The sequence below is a fragment of the Stegostoma tigrinum genome, chromosome 4, assembly GCF_030684315.1.
Source record: "Stegostoma tigrinum isolate sSteTig4 chromosome 4, sSteTig4.hap1, whole genome shotgun sequence".
Classification (NCBI taxonomy): Eukaryota; Metazoa; Chordata; class Chondrichthyes; order Orectolobiformes; family Stegostomatidae; genus Stegostoma; species Stegostoma tigrinum.
In genome coordinates, this window is record NC_081357.1 from 131,896,189 (window position 1) to 131,916,349 (window position 20,161).

At 42.8% G+C, this 20,161-nt stretch overlaps 1 protein-coding gene and 1 pseudogene across 5 annotated transcripts in view; both read left to right on the forward strand.

The window, feature by feature from the left end:
* The window catches only part of gareml (GRB2 associated, regulator of MAPK1-like), a 224,310-nt gene that overhangs the window by 160,091 nt on the left and 44,058 nt on the right, over positions 1-20,161 (forward strand). For all 5 annotated transcript variants that reach the window (XM_059645679.1, XM_059645680.1, XM_059645681.1 and 2 more), the window contains one exon: positions 5,168-6,355. In XM_059645679.1, the coding sequence (XP_059501662.1) occupies positions 5,168-6,355 (1,188 nt within the window). The remainder of the gene's footprint in view (positions 1-5,167; positions 6,356-20,161) is intronic.
* Positions 269-3,955, forward strand: LOC125452318 (malate dehydrogenase, mitochondrial-like; annotated as a pseudogene).

Consider the following 20,161-nt stretch of genomic DNA (forward strand, 5'->3'; position numbering starts at 1 on the left):
GAACGTGGACATCTGGGATGTGCGGGAGTGGAATGCCTCATCTTGGGAGCAGATGCGGCAGAGGCGGAGGAATTGGGAATAGGGGATGGAATTTTTGCAGGAGGGTGAGTGGGAGGAGGTGTATTCTAGGTAGCTGTGGGAGTCGGTGGGCTTCAAATGGACATCAGTATCTAGCTGGTTACTGTAGTGGAAAAACTACCAGGAGATGCGGAGAATTCTTCAGGAAGTTAAACTTTTATTTGCAAACAAAAGCTGTGACAATCAGAAAATGGTTTCCCGATTGCCCCCGAATCCCGGGGTCCATTATTCTTCATACTTTTTAGTTATTGTACTTTCTTCAAAGATTATCAGCATTTACCTGAGATACAAAGAACAACAAAGAACAAAGAAACCTACAGCACAGGAACAGGCCCTTCGGCCCTCCTAACCTAAGCCGATCAAGATCCTCTGTCAAACCTGTCATCTAATTTCTAACGGTCTGTGTCCATTGGCTCCCTGCCCATCCATGTACCTGTCCAAATATATCTGAAAAGACGCTAACATGTCTGCGTCTACCACCTCCGCTGTCAACACGTTCCAGGTGCCCACCAACCTCTGTGTAAAGAATTTTCCACGCATATCTCCCTTAAACTTTCCTCCTCTCACTTTGAACTCATGACCCCTAGTAATTGAGTCCCCCACTCTGGGGGGAGAAAGCTTCTTGCTATCCACCCTGTCTATACCCCTCATGATTTTGTAGACCTCAATCAGGTCCCCCCTCAATCTCCGTCTGTCTAATGAAAATAATCCTAATCTACTCAACCTCTCTTCATAGCTAGCACCCTCCATACCAGGCAACATCCTGGTGAACCTCCTCAGCACCCTCTCCAAAGCATCCACATCCTTTTGGTAATGTGGCAACCAGAACTGCACACAGTACTCCAAATGTGGCCAAACCAAAGTCCTATACAACTGCAACATGACCTGCCAACTCTTGTACTCAATACCCTGCCCAAAGAAGGAAAGCATGCCATATACCTTCTTGACCACCCTATTGACCTGCGTTGTCACCTTCAGGGAACAATGGACCTGAACACCCAGATCTCTCTGCTCATCAATTTTCCCTAGGACTTTTCCATTTACTGTATAGTTCGCCCTTGAATTTGATCTTCCAAAATGCATCACCTCGCATTTGCCTGGATTGAACTCCATCTGCCATTTAACTGCCCAGCTCTCCAGTCTATCTATATTCTGCTGTAATCTCTGACAGTCCTGTTCACTGTCAGCTACTCCTGGAGGTTGGGGTGGAAATTGTTAGTGAAGTGGATGAACTGTTCGAGCTCCTCTGGGGAGCAAGAGGCGGCGCTTATACAGTCATCAATGTAACGGAGGAAGAGGTGGGGTTTGGGGCCTGTGTAGGTGCGGAAGAGGGACTGTTCCACGTAACCTACAAAGAGGCAGGCATAGCTTGGGCCCATGCAGGTACCCATGGCCACCCACTTTGTCGGTAGGAAGTGGGAGGAAGCGAAAGAGAAGTTGTTGAGAGCGAGGACGAGTTCGGCTAGGCGGATGAGGGTGTCAGTGGAGGGGGACTGGTCAGGCCTGCGGGACAGGAAGAAGCGGAGGGCCTTGAGGCCATCTGCGTGAGGAATACAGGTATATAGGGACTGGACGTCCATGGTGAAAATGAGGTGTTGGGGGCTAGGGAATTGGAAGTTCTGGAGGAGGTGGAGGGCGTGGGTGGTGTCACGGACGTTGGTGCGGAGTTCCTGGACGAAAGGGGAGAAAATGGAGTCCAGATAGGTGGAGATGAGTTCGGTGGGGCAGGAGCAGGCGGAGACAATAGATCAACCAGGGCAGGCGGGTTTGTGGATTTTGGGAAGGAGATAGAAACAGGCCGTGCGGGGTTGGGGAACAATGAGGTTGGAGGCTGTGGGTGGGAGGTCCCCTGAGGTGATGAGGTCATGGATGGTGTTGGAGATGATGGTTTGGTGCTGGGGGGTGGGGTCATGATCAAGGGGGTGGTTGGAGGAGGTGTCAGAGAGTTGGCGTTTGGCCTCGGCGATGTAGAGGTCAGTGCGCCATACTACCACTGCGCCTCCCTTGTCTGCGGGTTGGATGGTGAGGTTGGGGAGAGAGTGGAGGGAGCGGAGGGCTGCCCATTCTGCAGGGGAGAGGTTCGAGTGGGTCAGAGGGGTGGAGAGGTTGAGGCGGTTAATGTCTCGATGGCATTTGTAACATCTGCTTAATATGGAAAGTCATCTTGGGGCCTGGGATGGGGGTGAGGGAGGCAGTGTGGGGTTTGGGATTAATTGGATAACTCTTTCAAAGAACTGACACGGGCAGAATGGATCAAAAGGCCCCTTTCTGTGCTGTACTACAGAAGACAAGCTTTTTGGAGATTCTTCCAACTTGCAATAAATTGTCTGTTCCTTACTTTCTGCCTGAGCCTGGTATCAGCTTAGCTTTAGTATTCACTAACTGCAAATACTTTTTACCCTTCCTAGATAATAAAATGTGAGGCTGGATGAACACAGCAGGCCAGTTCATCCAGCCACACATTTTATTATCTTGGAATTCTCCAGCATCTGCAGTTCCCATTATCTCTTTTTACCCTTCCTTCCTTGTTTCGGCTTCCTTTTGCTGCTTGAAGTAAAGGTGGGTCATTCCAAGATGAATTAAAGTGGAGTCTGAAGTCCATTTTTTATTGTCTGGATGCAAGATCCAGAGTAATGTAACTTTTTGCATCAAATGGGTAGATATAGAAACATCATTTTAATTCAAATCCAATAGCTGTGTCAACTTTTTCCATGTTATGCCTTCAGTTGATGCTATTGCAGTAGTGTTCTGTGTTGAACTGATCTGTTGCCTGATGCATACAGACCATAAGGAACAGAAGGAGACTATTCATGGATTGGCAGATGGCCTGGGCCCAGTAGATTAGGGTGTGCCCTGTGGAGAGTTCATTGGCCGGAATTCATTGAAGTCATTGTTGTTGAGGGTTCCCAGCTGCTCAAATTGTTCTTTTGTATTGCTAGACCTGCTGCTGATGCATTTGGCTGGACTTTCCCTGTCTCTTTGCCTAACAATGCCATGGTAGCAGTATTATCAGCCTCACGTGGCATTGGACAGCCATGTTCTTTGCTACTGAAGAACAGTCCTCTTGTGAGTGACTTAGCTTTATAATATTGCTCTCACACTTGGTGTTGCAGCTGATCTCAGTCACAGTGGGACCAGGGCAAAGGTTACAGGTTATTTGGGTCCCAAACAGCTGCCTGATACCCTGAAAGGATGTGGACTAGTGGTTATTCCTTCTGGAATACCTTGGAAATGTGGCATGACTCGAGATGATCTGTTAAATGCTAATGCTTACAATAGTTGCAGTTTTAACAGAGGCTTGTGCTCAGAAATCATGATCTGTATCATTTCAAATCCTGTGAAATCTACTAGACTCATCATATCAGGAGTTTTCAAGAACATTGGTGTCTACAACACAAACAAAATATTTGGACTGGAATGTAGTCAGGGCCAGCACCTTCATTAGTGAACTGAAAAACCTTAACGCGGCACGTGTGTTTGTCTCTGTGGCTGGAGGTCATGCTGGAAAGACCATCATTCTTCTGATCTCTCAGTGCAATTCTAAAGTTGAATTTCCCCAGGACCAGCTGGACGTCCAGGCTGGGACAGAGGTGGCCAAAGCCAAGGATGGCGCAGATTCCGCTGGTGCCAGATTTATCTTCTCACTATTTGATGCCATGAATGGTAAAGGAGTGGTGGAATGTACATTTGTCAGGTCTGAAGAAATCGGGTCACTGTATTTCTCTGCACCTCTGTTGCTTGGGAGAAATGGTATTGGGAGAAGAATCTTCGACAAGGAAAGCTATTGGCTTTTAACGAGCAGCTTATAGCTGAAGTTATGGGTGAACTACAGGGCTCTCTCAAGAAAGGAGAGTACTTTGTGAAGAACAGGAAATAGATAAGTGGTTACATTGAAATGTAAAGAATGAGCAAACTCCAACCTGTTGCAAATATCCCAACACAAATGGCATTGGTTATTGTTGTATGCCTGTCTGTTTGCTTGCTAGCAGTTTCTAAGCCTCAATTTGCCATGACAGATCTCTAACCTCATTACATTACTAGCACCATTTCTCAACATTGTGTGCAGATTCTGTTTCTTCTAATGAAGACCAATCAATATTGTAACAGGTATTACATTTTAAAGACTGAGCAACAGGACATCTAAAGCTTGATTTAATGTAAATGTGTTCTGTGATTGAAACAATCTTGTCTCTCAGGATTTCCAAAGCTGGAATAAATGAAACTTGGATGCTAAGTTCTGAGCTATTTTTAATCATTGTCTGTGGAACAATTAGTTTGGTATGTTGTAGTGGGGAAGTTGCTGGAGTCAATACTTAAAGAGGACATAACTGAGCCCTTGGGGAATAAAACATAACTCAATTCACCAGCACCAGTGTGGTTTTATGAAGGGCAAGTCATGCTTGACAAACTTGCTGGAGTTATTTGAGTATGTAACCAGCAAAGTGGATAATGGGGATCCAGGGGATGTGGTATATCTAGACTTCCAGAAAACATTTGACAGGTGCTGTTTATAAGAGTAATCCAAAGGTTAGATCCCAGGGAGTTAAGGGTAGAGCATTGACTTAGAAAAAAGATTGCCTAACTGAAAGAAAGTAGAGGGTTGGGAATAAAGGGGTCCTTCTCTAGGTGCTGAACTATAACTAGTAGGATGTTGCAGAGTTCAGTTCTCAGACCTCAACTAATTGCAATCTATCTAAATGATCTGTAAGCAGGGATAGAGTATAATAAAATTCATGTAAAGATAGGTGGGAAAGCAGACTGATGAGGAGATAAAGATTATACAGATAGATATTGATAGGCTAGGAGAATGGGCCAGAAACTAGCAGGTGGAGTTTAATGTGGATAAGTGTGAGGTTGTCCATTTTGGCCAGAAAAATATAATTATTTAAATGAGAAACCGATTCAAAGTATGTCAGTGCAGAGGGATCTGGGTGTCCTGGTGCATGAATCACAGAAGGTGGGGTATGCAGGTACAGTAGGTAATAAGAAAGGCAAATGGAATCCTGGTATATATTGCAAAAGGACATTTAAATGGACTCATAGTTATTTTGACCTACTTGAACAATTTTAAATTTTGTTGTTTTTTCAGGTGGTCTCTGGTGAATTCAGTGAAGATAGTGAGGTCTACAACTTCACATTGCAGGCTGGTGATGAGCTGACACTGATGGGCCAGGCTGAGATTCTCTGTGCCAAGACAGTAAAAGAAAAATCCCGCTTCAACACCCTATTGCGAAAATTGGGCAAAACGAGCACTCTAAGCAAACAGGTCAAAGGCAAAATGCCATGCCTCATCTGCATGAACCACAGGACCAATGAGAGCCTTAGCCTTCCCTTCCAGTGCCGGGGAAAGTTCAGCACTCGTAGTCCCCTTGAGATGCAGATGCAGGAAGGAGAGCACACCATCCGCAGTATTATTGAAAAGGTTCGACTGCCAGTCAATGTCACCGTTCCTTCTCGTCCACCCCGCAACTCTTATGACCTCCATTGTATCCGTGAGGGACATCGCTATAAACTTGTCAGTATTATATCAAAGACTGTAGTCTTGTGCTGTATCATTCGTAAGGATGACATTATCCCTTTGCACTTTCTGCTGCTGTCAGACATGCCCAGGTTTGTACTTCCTGAAGGGTTAATCAGAGGCAATCTTCTTTATGAGAGGCTAGTGCAAGAAATAACTTTGTTTAGCCAGGAGCGTTTCAATGCTGATGAGTACTCAAGGGCAGTCCGAGAAGTTAAAACAGACTTTACTGATGACTGCACTACTCCAAGAAGAATCAGAGTTTGCTTGCAAGGATATACAACTAATTCACTGAATTATGCTCAGAATGAGCTGACTGAATCATTTCAAAGGCTCTCCCTGTGTGCTTTTAGTGGTGCTGTGTTGCAAAACAGTGGGGAGGTTACCTTCCAGAATTGTAGGGATTCAATTGGGGAGCAGCAGATCATGCCACATGAATTACTAACTCCTCCAGAGGTGGCTGACATGGACAGAGAATATATGACACCTGACTGGACAGAAAATTACTTAAGGACTCAAGAACAGCCTGAAATTCCCTATGAGGAACTATGGACCAATCAAACACTCGATAATTCAAAGGATTCCTGTGGTGTGGTGACAGAAAGTGAGATCAAGACACAGCAGAGCTCCGTCACTTTCTACTCTCATTCTTCCATGTCCCCCAATGAGGATCCTGTTCTGACAACTCATCTCACTATGTTAAAAATGGGAGAGTCGAGAATGCTGAGCCCACCCCCTGTACCTCCAAAATCAGAAGCAGTAAGTATCATAGCAAATGGATCAAGTCTAAGTTTTTTCTTTATTGTTTAACTGCAAGGAACATAACTGTGGATGGTTCATTCTGTATTAATCCTCCAATACACTGCACTCAGGGATAATGAAAGATGGGTTCATGCCAGCAATTCTCAAAGATCAGGTTTTCTGTCTAAGCTCTGCAGGAGGCACAAAGTGGAGATGATAATACAGGTATTATGAATTCATCCTCTTGGCATGGAGCTGTCCATGCTGGGCATACAATGCCTAGATTCCAGGCACAGAAGGTAATTGTCTGCATGGAATTATGTCTATTTAAGAAACTACTGGGCCAAATATTCTGCAATGTTCACAGAAATCTGATTCTAAGTATGTGTGCCTGATACCTTCAACTCACTGCTTGCTCAATTTTCCAGCCTGTCAGGATTCTAGTTGCTGAAATGGTCACCAAGACCCATTTCCGACAGGCCCATTCATTTTAATTTCTGATGCCATTAATATGTCAGACATAAATCTGAAAAGTGAGTCAAAAATCTGAGCTGTTTATCTAAAACCAACAAGACGTCTAACAGCAATTTATCAAAAGTGGTTCATGAACAGATTACATGTGGATTAGTCATAAAACATGACAGTTTTAATATTATTAATCAATATCTCTGTGCATTATATTTGGGTTCTAGCCCATTTAAAATATTGTACAGAGAATTTTTGAATGAATTTTATAATTAATGATATCATAGTCCAACTTCAAGGCAGTAATGTTTGCGAAACTACAGATTAGATTTTTCAACTTGACGAATAAACATTTAATTTCTATGAATAGGCAGGTTATAGCTGCTTTTATATTTAGCAATATCAGTATTTTCTACATTCAGGTTATCTAAAATGTTTCATTTTGAGACTAAAATGTGTCTTACTGGAATGATTTTGTGTCATATCGAGTGCAACATTTTATTGCAGAAGGTGTAAGAGTTTTTACAGTACCTTTAAATCTTAGTACCCATTAATCAGAATTTCACTGAGGCAAAGAAAGACTGCTTGTTGTCTGACATGAATAAATTGAAACTGTAATTTATTCTTAATTTCATTTTGTGTAAACCTGTTCTGCCAAATATCTTTTTGGAGATGCGATTAATATGCAAACATATTACAAGACCTATCTTACTGTATTTTCAGAATGACTCTTTAAATTAATCTCTCCTGAAGTTACAAATGAATCATGTTTGACTTGATTTCACAAATGCTGCTTCCTTCCTGGACATCCTGCACAAGTACCTACCCAAGAAACAAAATAATCTAGAAAATAAGTGTACATTGCAGGGTCTGTGCTGAGAAGGAAGTAGTGGAGGGTGGAATCATCATAGCCAAGACTCATCTGGCTGTACTCAAACCACACCTCAACCCAAAATAGACAGACTATTATGGATCAGACCAATCCCCTCCAATTGTATCAAAGAGATAGCCTAGACATTAACTTTTATCTTAAGGTGCTGTGTTCCTGTAATAACTTGACTGGTTAAACTACTCGGCTTTAAGCAAAGTACACTTAATTCTTATTTCACAGCAAAAATACAAACAAATGAAAGAAGAATTAGTCTAACTTTAACTCAATTGGAAAACTTAATAGAGAAATAGATTTTTTAAACTACTAATAGCAATACCGTAACGTCCCATAAACACATCTTTAGCAAAGACAAATTAAATAAAATAGATGGTCTCACATGCAATCCTCCAGTTCAGGAGGAAAGCGCGTCAAGAGAAAATTCTGGCAGAGCGAGATAAAGCAGCTCTCATACTCAACTTCAAAACACCAACAACTACTGAAAGCTAAACTAAAACCCTGGTTCTATGAGAGCCTGACTCCATCCATTCATGCTTTTTCTAATGCTCTAACTTTTAAAAACAAACACCTCAAGGCTTCACAAGCTGTTTACCTCATTGGCTTGGATCAGACTGCTCCAAATCTCTACTTTGACTTCCCTTGAAGAATCCATCCCTACAGTGTGGAAACAGGCCCTTTGGCCCAACACGTCCATACCAACTCACACAGCATCCCACCTAGACCCATCCCCCTATATTCTATCTAGCCTACACATCCCTGCGCACTACAGGCAATTTAGCATGGCCAATCCACCTCGCTTGTACATCTTTGGACTGTGGGAGGAAATTGGAGCACCTGGAGGTAGACGATGGCCTAGTGGTATTATCGCTGGACTGTTAATGCAGAGGCCCAGTTAATGTTCTGGGGACCTGGGTTTGAATCCCACCATGGCAGATGGTGATATTTGAATTCAATAAGTATCTGGAATTAAGAATCTAATGATGACCATGAATCCATAGTCAATTGTTGGAAAAATGCATCTGGTTCACTAATGTCCCTTAGGAAAGGAAACTGCCATTATTGCCTGGTCTGGCCTACATGTGACTCCAGACCCACAGTAATGTGGTTGACTCTTAACTGCCCTCTGGGCAATTAGGGATGGACAATAAATGCTGCCTGGTCAGCGACACCCTCGTCCTGTGAATGAATGAATAAAGAAAACAAAAATAAAACAAAGAACCAGAAAAACGTAAAGATGGCTCCATTTGTAGCACCCTTTAGGCTTATGCTACGAGAACACTGCAATACATAGACGCTACAATGTCTCTAAGCATGCAAATATCCAATACTATTGTCCATTTCAATCCATTTCTTCTGCCACTGTGCATCTTTTTATTCCTACATCAAAGTCATGACAACACTTTAGCAATTTTATTCTCTTGGCCTGCCATGTTTATAATTTTCAAATTAATTTGCTGTAACAATAAACTCCATCAAAACAGTCAGGTATTTTTATCTTCAAGTTTTTCCAGAAATGTTAAGGAGTTACGATCAGTATACACAACTGCCTCAGACACATTACTGGCAACATAAATGTTGAAATGTTGCAACGCCAGCACTGAACTCAGGTCTTCTCAATTGTGGAATATTTCTGTTGATGAAATGTTGATGTAACTTTGCGGAAAATTGCCCAGTAGGTCTTGCCGTTTTCTCATTGCCTTCTTGTAAGAGTACAGCACCAACACCCGTATCACTTGCATTGAAAGTCATCTTGAATGGCTTTGCTTAACTAGATGTGGTTAACATTGGGGCAACTGTTAACACAGCTCTCAATCTGTCAAATGCCTTCTCATATTCCTCCATTCACTGAAACTTTCTGCACACCTTCAACAAATCAAACAGTGGAGCAACCACGTGCTAATATTTGTTACAATTTTGCAATATAATACACTTAGTCCCAGGAACTGTAGTGCTGCTGTCTTTGCTGATTGTATGGAAACTCCCCTGTAATCTTTGTTTTCACATCCCATGAGTCTGCCTGTCTGTGTCCAGTGATATGGCCTGGGAACATGACTTGGGCTTATGTAAACCCACTTTTAGCCAGGTTTGTCACCAAGCCTGCCTTGTGAAATCAATCAAACTATTCCAACAGATGCTCCAAATGTTCCTAAAAATCACCAGATTTTCCATGTACACCACACAATTGGGTAATCCTGAAATGACTTTATTGGTTAGTCTTTGGGATGTAGCTGGTGCATTTTTCACATCAAATGGCATAACTTTAAACTGGTAAAGTCCACTTGGTTCCATAAAAGCTGAAATTTCCTTCACTCTCTTGGATAAGGGTAACTACCAGTATCCTTTAAATAAGTACAGCTTTGAAATATAAGTTGCCTGTCCCAGTTTTTCAATGCACTCTTGCAGCTGTGAAATATGATATGAATCAGATTTCATAATAGCATTGACTTTGCAATAGTTAATGTTGGGTACTATCTTGTTTTGGCACCATCACAACAGGTGAGCTCCATTTGCATCAACTCACTTCGATTATTTTGTCTTTGAGTGCGCATTCAGTCTATTTCTGAACCTGTGCCAATTCTAGAGTGTTAGGACAATAAGCAAATTTGTTAATTGGGACAGCATTTCTTGTATCTGCATCATGCATAATCATTCCAGCTTCTTCCCACATATATCTCCATGTGTTGTAATACCTGTTTCAGGTAATTTCAGTTTCAGGTAATTTCAGTTTTCCTCTGGAAGGTAACTCAGTAACTTATCCCAATTTTTGAGAACTTCCACATGATCCAATTTAATTTGAGGTATATCAAATTCAAATTTATCTGGTTTTGGTTCTTCACTCTGGGTTGTCACTGGTATCACATTCTCCTTTTGCTTTCCTTCGTTATCAGAATACCGTTTGAGCACATTCACAAGACACACTCCAAGTTTTCCTTCTCTCTGGCTTTCTAACATTTCATCTCCTCCAGCAAATATATGAATTTTTGATTTCTTGTCTGCTTCCTGTTTCATCATATGCTGTGCTACTTTCAAATGCTGTTTAGCTAACTCACCTCTGTGTAAAACAGAAACTTGCCTCTCATATCTCCCTTAAATTTGTATCAGAGATAATGGGAACTGCAGATGCTGGAGATTCCAAGATAATAAAATGTGAGGCTGGATGAACACAGCAGGCCAAGCAGCATCTCAGGAGCACAAAAGCTGACGTTTCGGGCCTAGACCCTTCATCAGAGAGGGGGATGGGGGGAGGGAACTGGAATAAATAGGGAGAGAGGGGGAGGCGGACCGAAGATGGAGAGTAAAGAAGATAGGTGGAGAGGGTGTAGGTGGGGAGGTAGGGAGGGGATAGGTCAGTCCAGGGAAGACGGACAGGTCAAGGAGGTGGGATGAGGTTAGTAGGTATCCCTTCCTCCCACCCCAAGCCGCACCCCCAGCTACCTACTAACCTCATCCCACCTCCTTGACCTGTCCGTCTTCCCTGGACTGACCTATCCCCTCCCTACCTCCCCACCTACACCCTCTCCACCTATCTTCTTTACTCTCCATCTTCGGTCCGCCTCCCCCTCTCTCCCTATTTATTCCAGTTCCCTCCCCCCATCCCCCTCTCTGATGAAGGGTCTAGGCCCGAAACGTCAGCTTTTGTGCTCCTGAGATGCTGCTTGGCCTGCTGTGTTCATCCAGCCTCACATTTTATTATCTTGGAATCTCCCTTAAATTTACCTCCTTTTACCTTCAACGTATGTCACCCAGTTATTGACCTTTCCACCCTGGGAAAAAGACACTGACTATCCACACTTCTCATAATTGTGTAATTTTCTAACAGGTCACCTCTCATCCTTTCATGTTCAAGTGAAAACAATTCAAATTTTTCCAATCTCTCCTCGGAGCTGGAGCCTCCAACATCCTGGTAAACCTTTTCCGTACCCTGTCCAAAGCCCCCACATCCTTCTGGTAGTGTGGTGACCAGAACTGTATGCTGTATTCAAAATGTGGCCTAACTAAGGTTCTGTACAGCTGCAACATGACTTGCCAATTTTGTATACTCTACAACCCGATCAATAAAGGCTAGCATGCCATATGCCACCTTATCTACTTGTGTTGTCAATTTGAGAACTGTGGGCCTGCACACCTAGATCCCTCTGTGTATTGATGCTGCTAAGGGTTCTGCCATTTACTGTATACTTCCTTTCTGTGATAAATCTTCCAAAATGTATCACCATGCATCTGTACAGATTAAACTCCACCAAAGTCTCCAGCCTATTTATATCCTACTGTATTACCTGGAAATTCTCCTTACCATCCAATGCTCCCCTAATCTTTGTGTAACCTGAAAACTTTCTTATCAGGCCATCTACATTCTCCTCCAAATCAAATATATATTACAAACAACAGGGTTCCCAGCATTGATCCCTGTGGAACACCACTGGTCACAGAATTCCAACACTCTATCTTCTTCTGTCTCCTATGACTAAACTGGTTCTGGATCCATTTTATCAGCTCATCACAGATCCTATGTGACTTCATCATTTGTATCAGCCTGCCATGAGGACGTTGTCAACGGCCTTGTCAAACATCCACTGCCCTGAATCACCTTTGTTACTTTCTCAAATAAATCACTCCAGCTTGAGAGACACGACCTCCCCCACACAAAGCCATGCTGCTTATCACTAACAAGTCTATATTTTTGCAAATGTGAGTAAAGCCTATCCCTAAGGATCTTCTCAAATAATGTCATGACTACTGACATAAGGGTAACTGATCTACAATTTCCTGACATTCTCATGGCTTGTTGGGGATTGGTAGGTTGGTTGTGGAGGATGAGTGGCATGGGGTTGAGGGCTGCAGATGGATCTGATCTGCTGTGGTGCTTCTCTAGCATGCCAAAGAAATGGGATTTCTCCATGAATATGTGAACTTTCACAAGACCAGCTTCGGACAGAATGTTGTATTAATGTTCCATGGATTTTCCATTTCTTAATTATGATTGTGGCTCCCAATATGCTGCTGATTTCCAGAGCTCCTGAGATTAACCTGGTAATGCATAAACTTAGATTCATTCTTTATGAGCATTATTATGTCAATATGCTGCAAAATGGTGCATCGATGGACCTATCACCATCTTAGTATCTCCCTCCCATTACAGCATAACTCCCTTTGTGAGATTCGTCACGTACAGAACCAGAAAAGCCTGTCACTTTGGCTCTTGATTGGAGAAGCCTCTTAGAACAGGCTCAATGTGTCAGTCACTTCCTGACACATCCAGTTGAACTTGAGGAAAATTATGTCTGTGTTCACTTGCAGTAACTTTGTTTCCTCACTCATTCAATTGAGACATTCTGGATTTTGTATACTAAAGTTGATGATTAATTCTAAATACACCATACGAAATCCAAGGGCTAGTGTGTTTCAGTGATCTATCAATTTGTCTGCAAATATTTAAAGATCCCAACGTCTTCCTGGTCACTCATGAAATTTAAATTGTTTTTTATCATCAAATCAATGTTCAACTGCTCTTAAAATTACTGTTGTCAATTTCGCAGTGAAGTGAGTTCCTGATTCTGGCTCCAAACAACACAGAGATGGCTCCACTTAAGTGTCTCCATATGTGAAGTTGGTCTCCATCCTATTAGAGAACAACAAAACTTAAAGCACCTTCCAAGAATGTGATAACATTGTCCATTCAGCTTGTATTCCTTTAATTTCAGTTGAATAATTAGTGACATGAACTATACGTCGATCACTTTATTTTAAACTCTCAAAATTTGTAAAGTCCAGAGTTAAGCATAACAGATGACTCAGCAAATAAACAATCCCATCAGAAGGCACATGACACTTTTCCCATCACATTTGTGATCCCTGACCTACATTGGCTGCTGGTCTGGCAAAGTTTTAATATTAAAATTCTGATGTTTTGTTTAAATTTCTTCATGATTTTGTTTTTTATTGTCAAACTCCTTGCAACCTCCTCCAACTCTACAGTCCTCTGAGATCTCTGCAGTGCTGTAATTCTATTATTTTGAGTAGCTATGATTCTAGTCATTCCTCCATTTTTTTTGAAAATATATTTTATTCATGAAATTTATAAATGCACTTAACATGACCTGTAACGATACTATGGCTTTAAGAAGTGTATTTTGTCCTTTTTTAGTGAGGCGAAGCTGAAACTGAGTCCACTCAGAGCCAATAAATAGCTTGTGAGGCCTTGGGGGTTTATAAAAAAAAGCGTTAGAACAATAGAAGCAGCCTGAATAGGTGGACTCAAGATCCCACAGAACTGGGAGTTTTAGTTTTAGTTTTAATTTTTCAGTAGCATTATGTGGGGTCTTGAAGCTGGGTTTAGAAGCTGCAGTACAACTCTCCCTCAGTCTTCTCTTGATGTTTTTCCTCCTGGACCAGAGAATTGCATATCCGACGATCTATTAACTGAATTTGCCTTTGCCAAGGGCATGTTTATGGGATGTTGCTATATTAGAATAGATACTGTTTAGTAGTTAACTAACCTATTATTCTGTTAAATTTTCCATTTGTGTTGTTATTCCAATTTCTTTCTTCCTTTTGTTGTATTTTGACTATAGTTTATGAATAAAGTGTGTTTTCCTTCAAGACTGGTATTTTGACCAATCAAATTGCATCTGGAATGCAATGCATGGTACTTGCCTTGAAAATAAGAAGACTTAGGTTCTAGGCTATCTTCTTAATATATTTTGAGGAGAATTGGTTTGGTCCATAATAGATTATAGTAATTTAATATTACATTAAGTGCAAAACATACAGTGTATGATACTTTGATGTGTCTCATTGCATTTACAATCAGTTTGTTGGTAATTAGAGGAGGCGAAGGAGTGGTATTGTCACGCAGGTAATGTTCTGGATAATGGGAACTGCAGATGCTGGAGAATCCAAGATAACAAAGTGTGGAGCTGGAGGAGCACAGCAGGCCAAGCAGCATCTCACGAGCACAAAAGCTGACGTTTCGGACCTAGACCCTTCATCATCCTCTCTGATGAAGGGTCTAGGCCCGAAACGTCAGCTTTTGTGCTCCTGAGATGTTGTTTGGCCTGCTGCATTCATCCAGCTCCACACTTTGTTATCAATGTTCTGGATATCCAGCCTCCAATCCAATCACAGCAGATGGTGTAAGTTGAATTAATAAAAATCTGGAGTTAAAAGTCAAATTGTTGTTGTAAAAACTTGTTTAGGGAGTATACTGCCATCTGTACCTCATCTGGCCTACATGTGATCATATACCCTTTGAAATGGCCTACCAAGTCGCTCAGTTTTATCTATTGTTACAAACTCAAAAGGAATGAATGAAACCATATGAACCACCTGGCACCATTGACTAAGACATAAGGATCACCAATGGCACTCATAGCCTGTAGACCAAGCAAAGTCGTCCTCAGTAATATTTTGGGACTGGTATCAAAAGCAGGAGAGCTCTTTCAGAGATGAGTCATGCAAGCAATGTGATACAGTTATACACTTGGAATTAGACTTGGTATGAGTCTCAGTACTCCAAATAACACTGTCATCAAATGTCCCAACAATAGGACAGATCCAAATAGAGGAGGTAGCACAGTTCTGTGAACAAAATCTATTTATGAATGCTGACTGATCATTTTATTTTAAGCAATGTATATTTCATGTCATTAATTCTGCAATTGAGATTAAGTGGATACAAGCTGAATGAACTATAAGCTAGCTCTTGTTATCATATTCTTGGAAGGTGTTTTAAGTTTTATTGGTCTCTAATAGGAAAGAGCTGTGTATTGAGACATTTCAGTGAAGCTACCTATGCATAAGTTGGAAGCAGAATCAGGATCTCTCTTAATTGTGACATTGACATCAAAGGTATACAAGTGGGAATTGCACTTGGAGTCCTCAATATGGATTCCAGGTTCCATGAAGTCTCATGGTATCATGTCAGACGTGAACTCGGAAGCCTGTTACTGATTAAGGTTAGTGTGCTGGCTCAGTGGTTAGCACTGCTGCCACACAGAACCAATAGTGCCAGGGACCCAGGTTCGATTCCACCATCGATCGACTGTCGGTGTGGAGTTTACGCATTCTCCCTGCTTCTGTGTGGGTTTCCTCTGGGTGCTCCAGTTTCCTCTGAAGCTGTGCAGGATAGGTGGATTGGCCAGGCTAAACTACCCGTAGTGTCCAGGGATGTGCAGGCTAGGTGAGTTAGCCGTGGGAAATGTAGCGTTACAGGGACAAAGTTGTGGGGGGTGCAGTATTTGGGTGGTGGAGGGGGAAGGGTCTGGGTGGGGTGTTCTTTGGAGGAGTGATGTGAACTCAATGGGCTGAATGACTTGCCTCCATGCTGTAGGAGTTCTATGATTACCATGTGCCATGTGTCTTGGCTTATGAATCAGTGTTCCTCCATTTTAAACAGCATGTGGACGAAGCACTGAGTATGGCAAGGGTGTGGACTGTACTCTGGGTTGGGCACTACAGTGTCAACTAGCAGGAGCGGCAGTGCAGCACCAAAACGACTGAGCTGATCAAGTCCAAGGTAAATATATATCTGCTGCACTGGGTCTGCAGCAGCTTGTGATGGAACCAACAAGAGGGAGAATCATACTTGACCTCATCCTCACGAATCTGCCTGCCACATAAGCACCTGTCCTTGCCTTCACATTGAAAGTACCCTTTATTATGTTGTGTTGAAGGGTCGAACTTGAAGCAGATCTAGCAACTCCAGGACTTGCATCCATGAGGCACTATGAACCATCAGCAGCAGCAGGATTGTACTCCATCACAATCTGCGATCTAATGGCCTGGTATATCCCTTACGCAACCATTACAGTTAGGGCAGGGGATCAACCATGGTTCAATGGAGATTGTAGGATAGCTTGCATAAATTTGAGATGTTAACTTGGTGAGTCTACAGAGATAATGAGAACTGCAAATGCTGGAGAATCCAAGCTAACAAAGTGTGGAGCTGGATGAACACAGCAGGCCAAACAGCATCTCAGGAGCACAAAAGCTGATGTTTTGGGCCTAGACCCTTAAGCTTTTGTGCTCCTGAGATGCTGCTTGGCCTGCTGTGTTCATCCAGTTCCACACTTTGTTATCTTGTTGAGTCTACAGTACAGGATTCGTTGCCAAAAAGCCAAGCAGCAGATAATGAGCAGAGCTCAGCAATTCCAGAACTAATAGATCAGATCAAAGTTCTGTTGCATTTAATCATGAATGGTGGTGGGCAATTAAACTCACTGGAGGGGGTGGCCCCACAAATATCCCCATCCTCAATGGTGGAAGAGCCCAGCACATCAGCGCAAAAGATTAGGCTGAAGTGTTTGGAGCGATGTTCAATCAGAAATGCTAAGTAGATGATCCATTTCAGCTGCCTTCAGTGGTCTGCAGCCATTTTAATTCACTCCACATGATGTTCAAGAAACATTTGGAGACACTGGATACTGCAAAGGCTATGGGCCTTAACTGCATTCTGGTAATAGTAATGAAGAACTCTGCTCCAGGAAGACAAGGTCTTCCAGTACAATTACAACACTGGCATTTACCCAACAATGTGGAAAATTTCTCATGTATGTACACAAAAAGCAACACTAATCCAACCTGAAGAGCACAAAAGCTGATGTTTCGGGCCTAGACCCTCTCTGATGAAGGGTCTAGGCCCGAAATGTCAGCTTTTGTGCTGTTGAGATGCTGCTTGGCCTGCTGTGTTCATCCAGCTTCACACTTTGTTATCTTGGATTCTTCAGCATCTGCAGTTCCCATTATCACTAATCCAACCTGGCCAATTACCACCCCATCAGTCTACTATTGAGCATCAGTAAAGTGACGGAAAGTGTCAGTAACAGTGCTAACAAGCAGCACCTGCTTAGTGACGCCCGGTTTGGGTTCTGCCAGGGCCATTCAGCTCCTGGTCTCATTACAGCCTTGGTTCAAACATGGACAAAAGAGCTGAATTCTAGGGGTGAGGTCATAGTGACAGCCCTTGACACTGATTGGTGTCCCAAAGGTGCAGTTAAAGCAAGCTCTTATATATTTGAAGCAAAATAGAATCCCTATAGTGTGGAAACGGGCCCTTCAGCCCAACAAGCCCACACAGAACCTCAGAGCATCCCACCCAGACCCATCCCCCTATAACCCACCTAAACTACACCTCCCTGAACACTACAGGAAATTTAGCATGGCCAATCCACCCTAACCTGCACATCTTTGGACTGTGGGAGGAAACTGGAGCACGCAGTGGAAACCCACACAGATGTGGGGCGAATTGCAAACTCCACAAAGTTTCCTGAGGCTGGAATCAAACCCAGGTCCCTGGTGCTGTGAGGCAGCAGTGCTAATCACTGAGCCATGATGCTGCCCCAAATTCTATTCTATTGGCTCTTACTGGCACAACGTCGTGGGCCGATGGGCCTGTATTGTGCTGTACTTATCTATTTAAGAAATACTCAGCACGTCTGTTTCTCTGACCAAAGTGAAGGACCTCCTATTTATCTACATGTGTTTTTCCATGTTCTTGTCCATTCGATAAGTCTGTTCAAATCATCCTGAAGCCACTTTACATCTTCCTAACAACACACATTCCCTCACTATTATATCATCTGTAAATTTGGAAATATTAAATTTGTTCCCCAAATCCAGAACCAGAAATTGCTGAAAAAACTCAGCAGGTCTGGCAGCATTTGTGGAGAGAAATCAGAGTTAATGTTCCAGTGACCCTTCTTCAGAACTGATGGTAGCCAGGAGAAGATTAGTTCTAATACAGAAGACAGGGTAGGTGGGTAAGGAGTAAATGTTCTTTGTTGGCAGAATGTAGGTGCTCTGTAAAGCAATCAGCCAGTGTAGAAGAGACCACATTGTGAGCAGTGAATGCAGTAGACTGGATTGTGGGAAATGTGGGTAATGTGCTGCTTCACCTGAAAGATGTGTTTGGGCCCCTTGGATACTGAGGAGGGAGGAGGTAAATGGGTAGCTGTTACACCTTCTGCTATGGTATCGGAAGGTGCCGTGGAACTGTGTGTGTGTTGGTCGTGAAGGAAGAGTGGACCAGGAGGGAACGGTCCTTGTGGAAGGCTGATAGGGAAGTAGAGGGGGATATGTGTCTGGTGATGGTATCCCACTGGAGATGGTAGAAATGGCATCTAATGTTCCAATGGATGTGGATATTGGTGGGATGGTAGATGAGGACAAAAGGGATCTTGTCATTGTTGCAGGAGGGGACAGAGGGAGTGACGCTGACGTATAGGAGATGGGTTTGACTCAACTAAGGACTATGGTGCTGGGGAATCCTCAGTTGAGGAAGAAGGTGGACACTTTGGACGCTGCCTTGTCAAAGTTGGCATAATCAGAAACAGAGGAACTGGAGGAAGAGAATAGAGTCTTTCATTATCGGTGCTGCTTCCCCCTCTCATTCAGAATTGGAAAAGTTTTTCAATTTTGCTTCTAATTTCTACCCTGCTCTCACCTTCATTTGGTCCATTCCTGACTCCACCCTTACCTTCCTCAACATCCATTTGTAGAGATAGGTTGGCCACCAATATCCACTACAAATCCACTAACTCCCCTCCCACAGTCTGCAGTTCCTAGCTTGGCCTGCTGTGTTCATCCAGCTCCACACCTTGTTATCTCGGATTCTCCAGCATCTGCAGTTCCTAGAGCTTTCCCGCGCCTAAGATGCTGCTTGGCCTGCTGTGTTCATCCAGCTCTACACCTTGTTATCTCAAACTCCCACAGTTACCTTCATTTTACATCCTCACACCCTGTTTCATGTAAACATCCCATTTGTCATTTCCTCATGAGTTTCTTGTTCCTCCTTTTGTTCTATTCAAAAACCCTCCAAATCCACTGCTATTTCTGGCAACTTTATAGGCCACTCATTTTAATCTTAAACAGCTCTGAACTTTCTTTGTCAGCCATGAAAGATTGACATCTTTTGAGTTTTTGCACCTTGAAGGAATGTTCAATTGCTGTATGTCAGGGACATCATGGAAATATGTTGTCATTCCTTCAATATTGGTCAGTCAACATCATGGAAGTCCTTCCTAATAGCATTGTCAGTCTGTGTTCAGCAAAGGGACTGCGGTGGTCAAGGAAGTTAACTCATCACCACCTCCTCAATGACAACAAAGGACGGTCAATTGAATGTTAACCCAGCCAGTGATGTCCATATCCCAAGAATGAATTTTAAAAAAGTGAAAATATTAATTTCATCTCAAACATAAAGTCTGAGGGGTTTACACAGTTTTCAGCCTATCCACATACTGTGGCAGATAATCTTAAACTGCTGTTTTTCCCTATTGTGCCCCAAACTTTATTCTGTCCTTTCACCTATAAAACCGACACCTAGTGTTGCAGACTGGTACATCAACAGCTCTTTGTGCTGGCAGACCAACAAGTTTCGGACAGATCAAGGAGTGCCTTTCAATGAGCTGATAATCCTCCAGCAGCAGCTGAGTTCACCAATTCACAAAATCTTCATGTACAGAAGAAGGCAA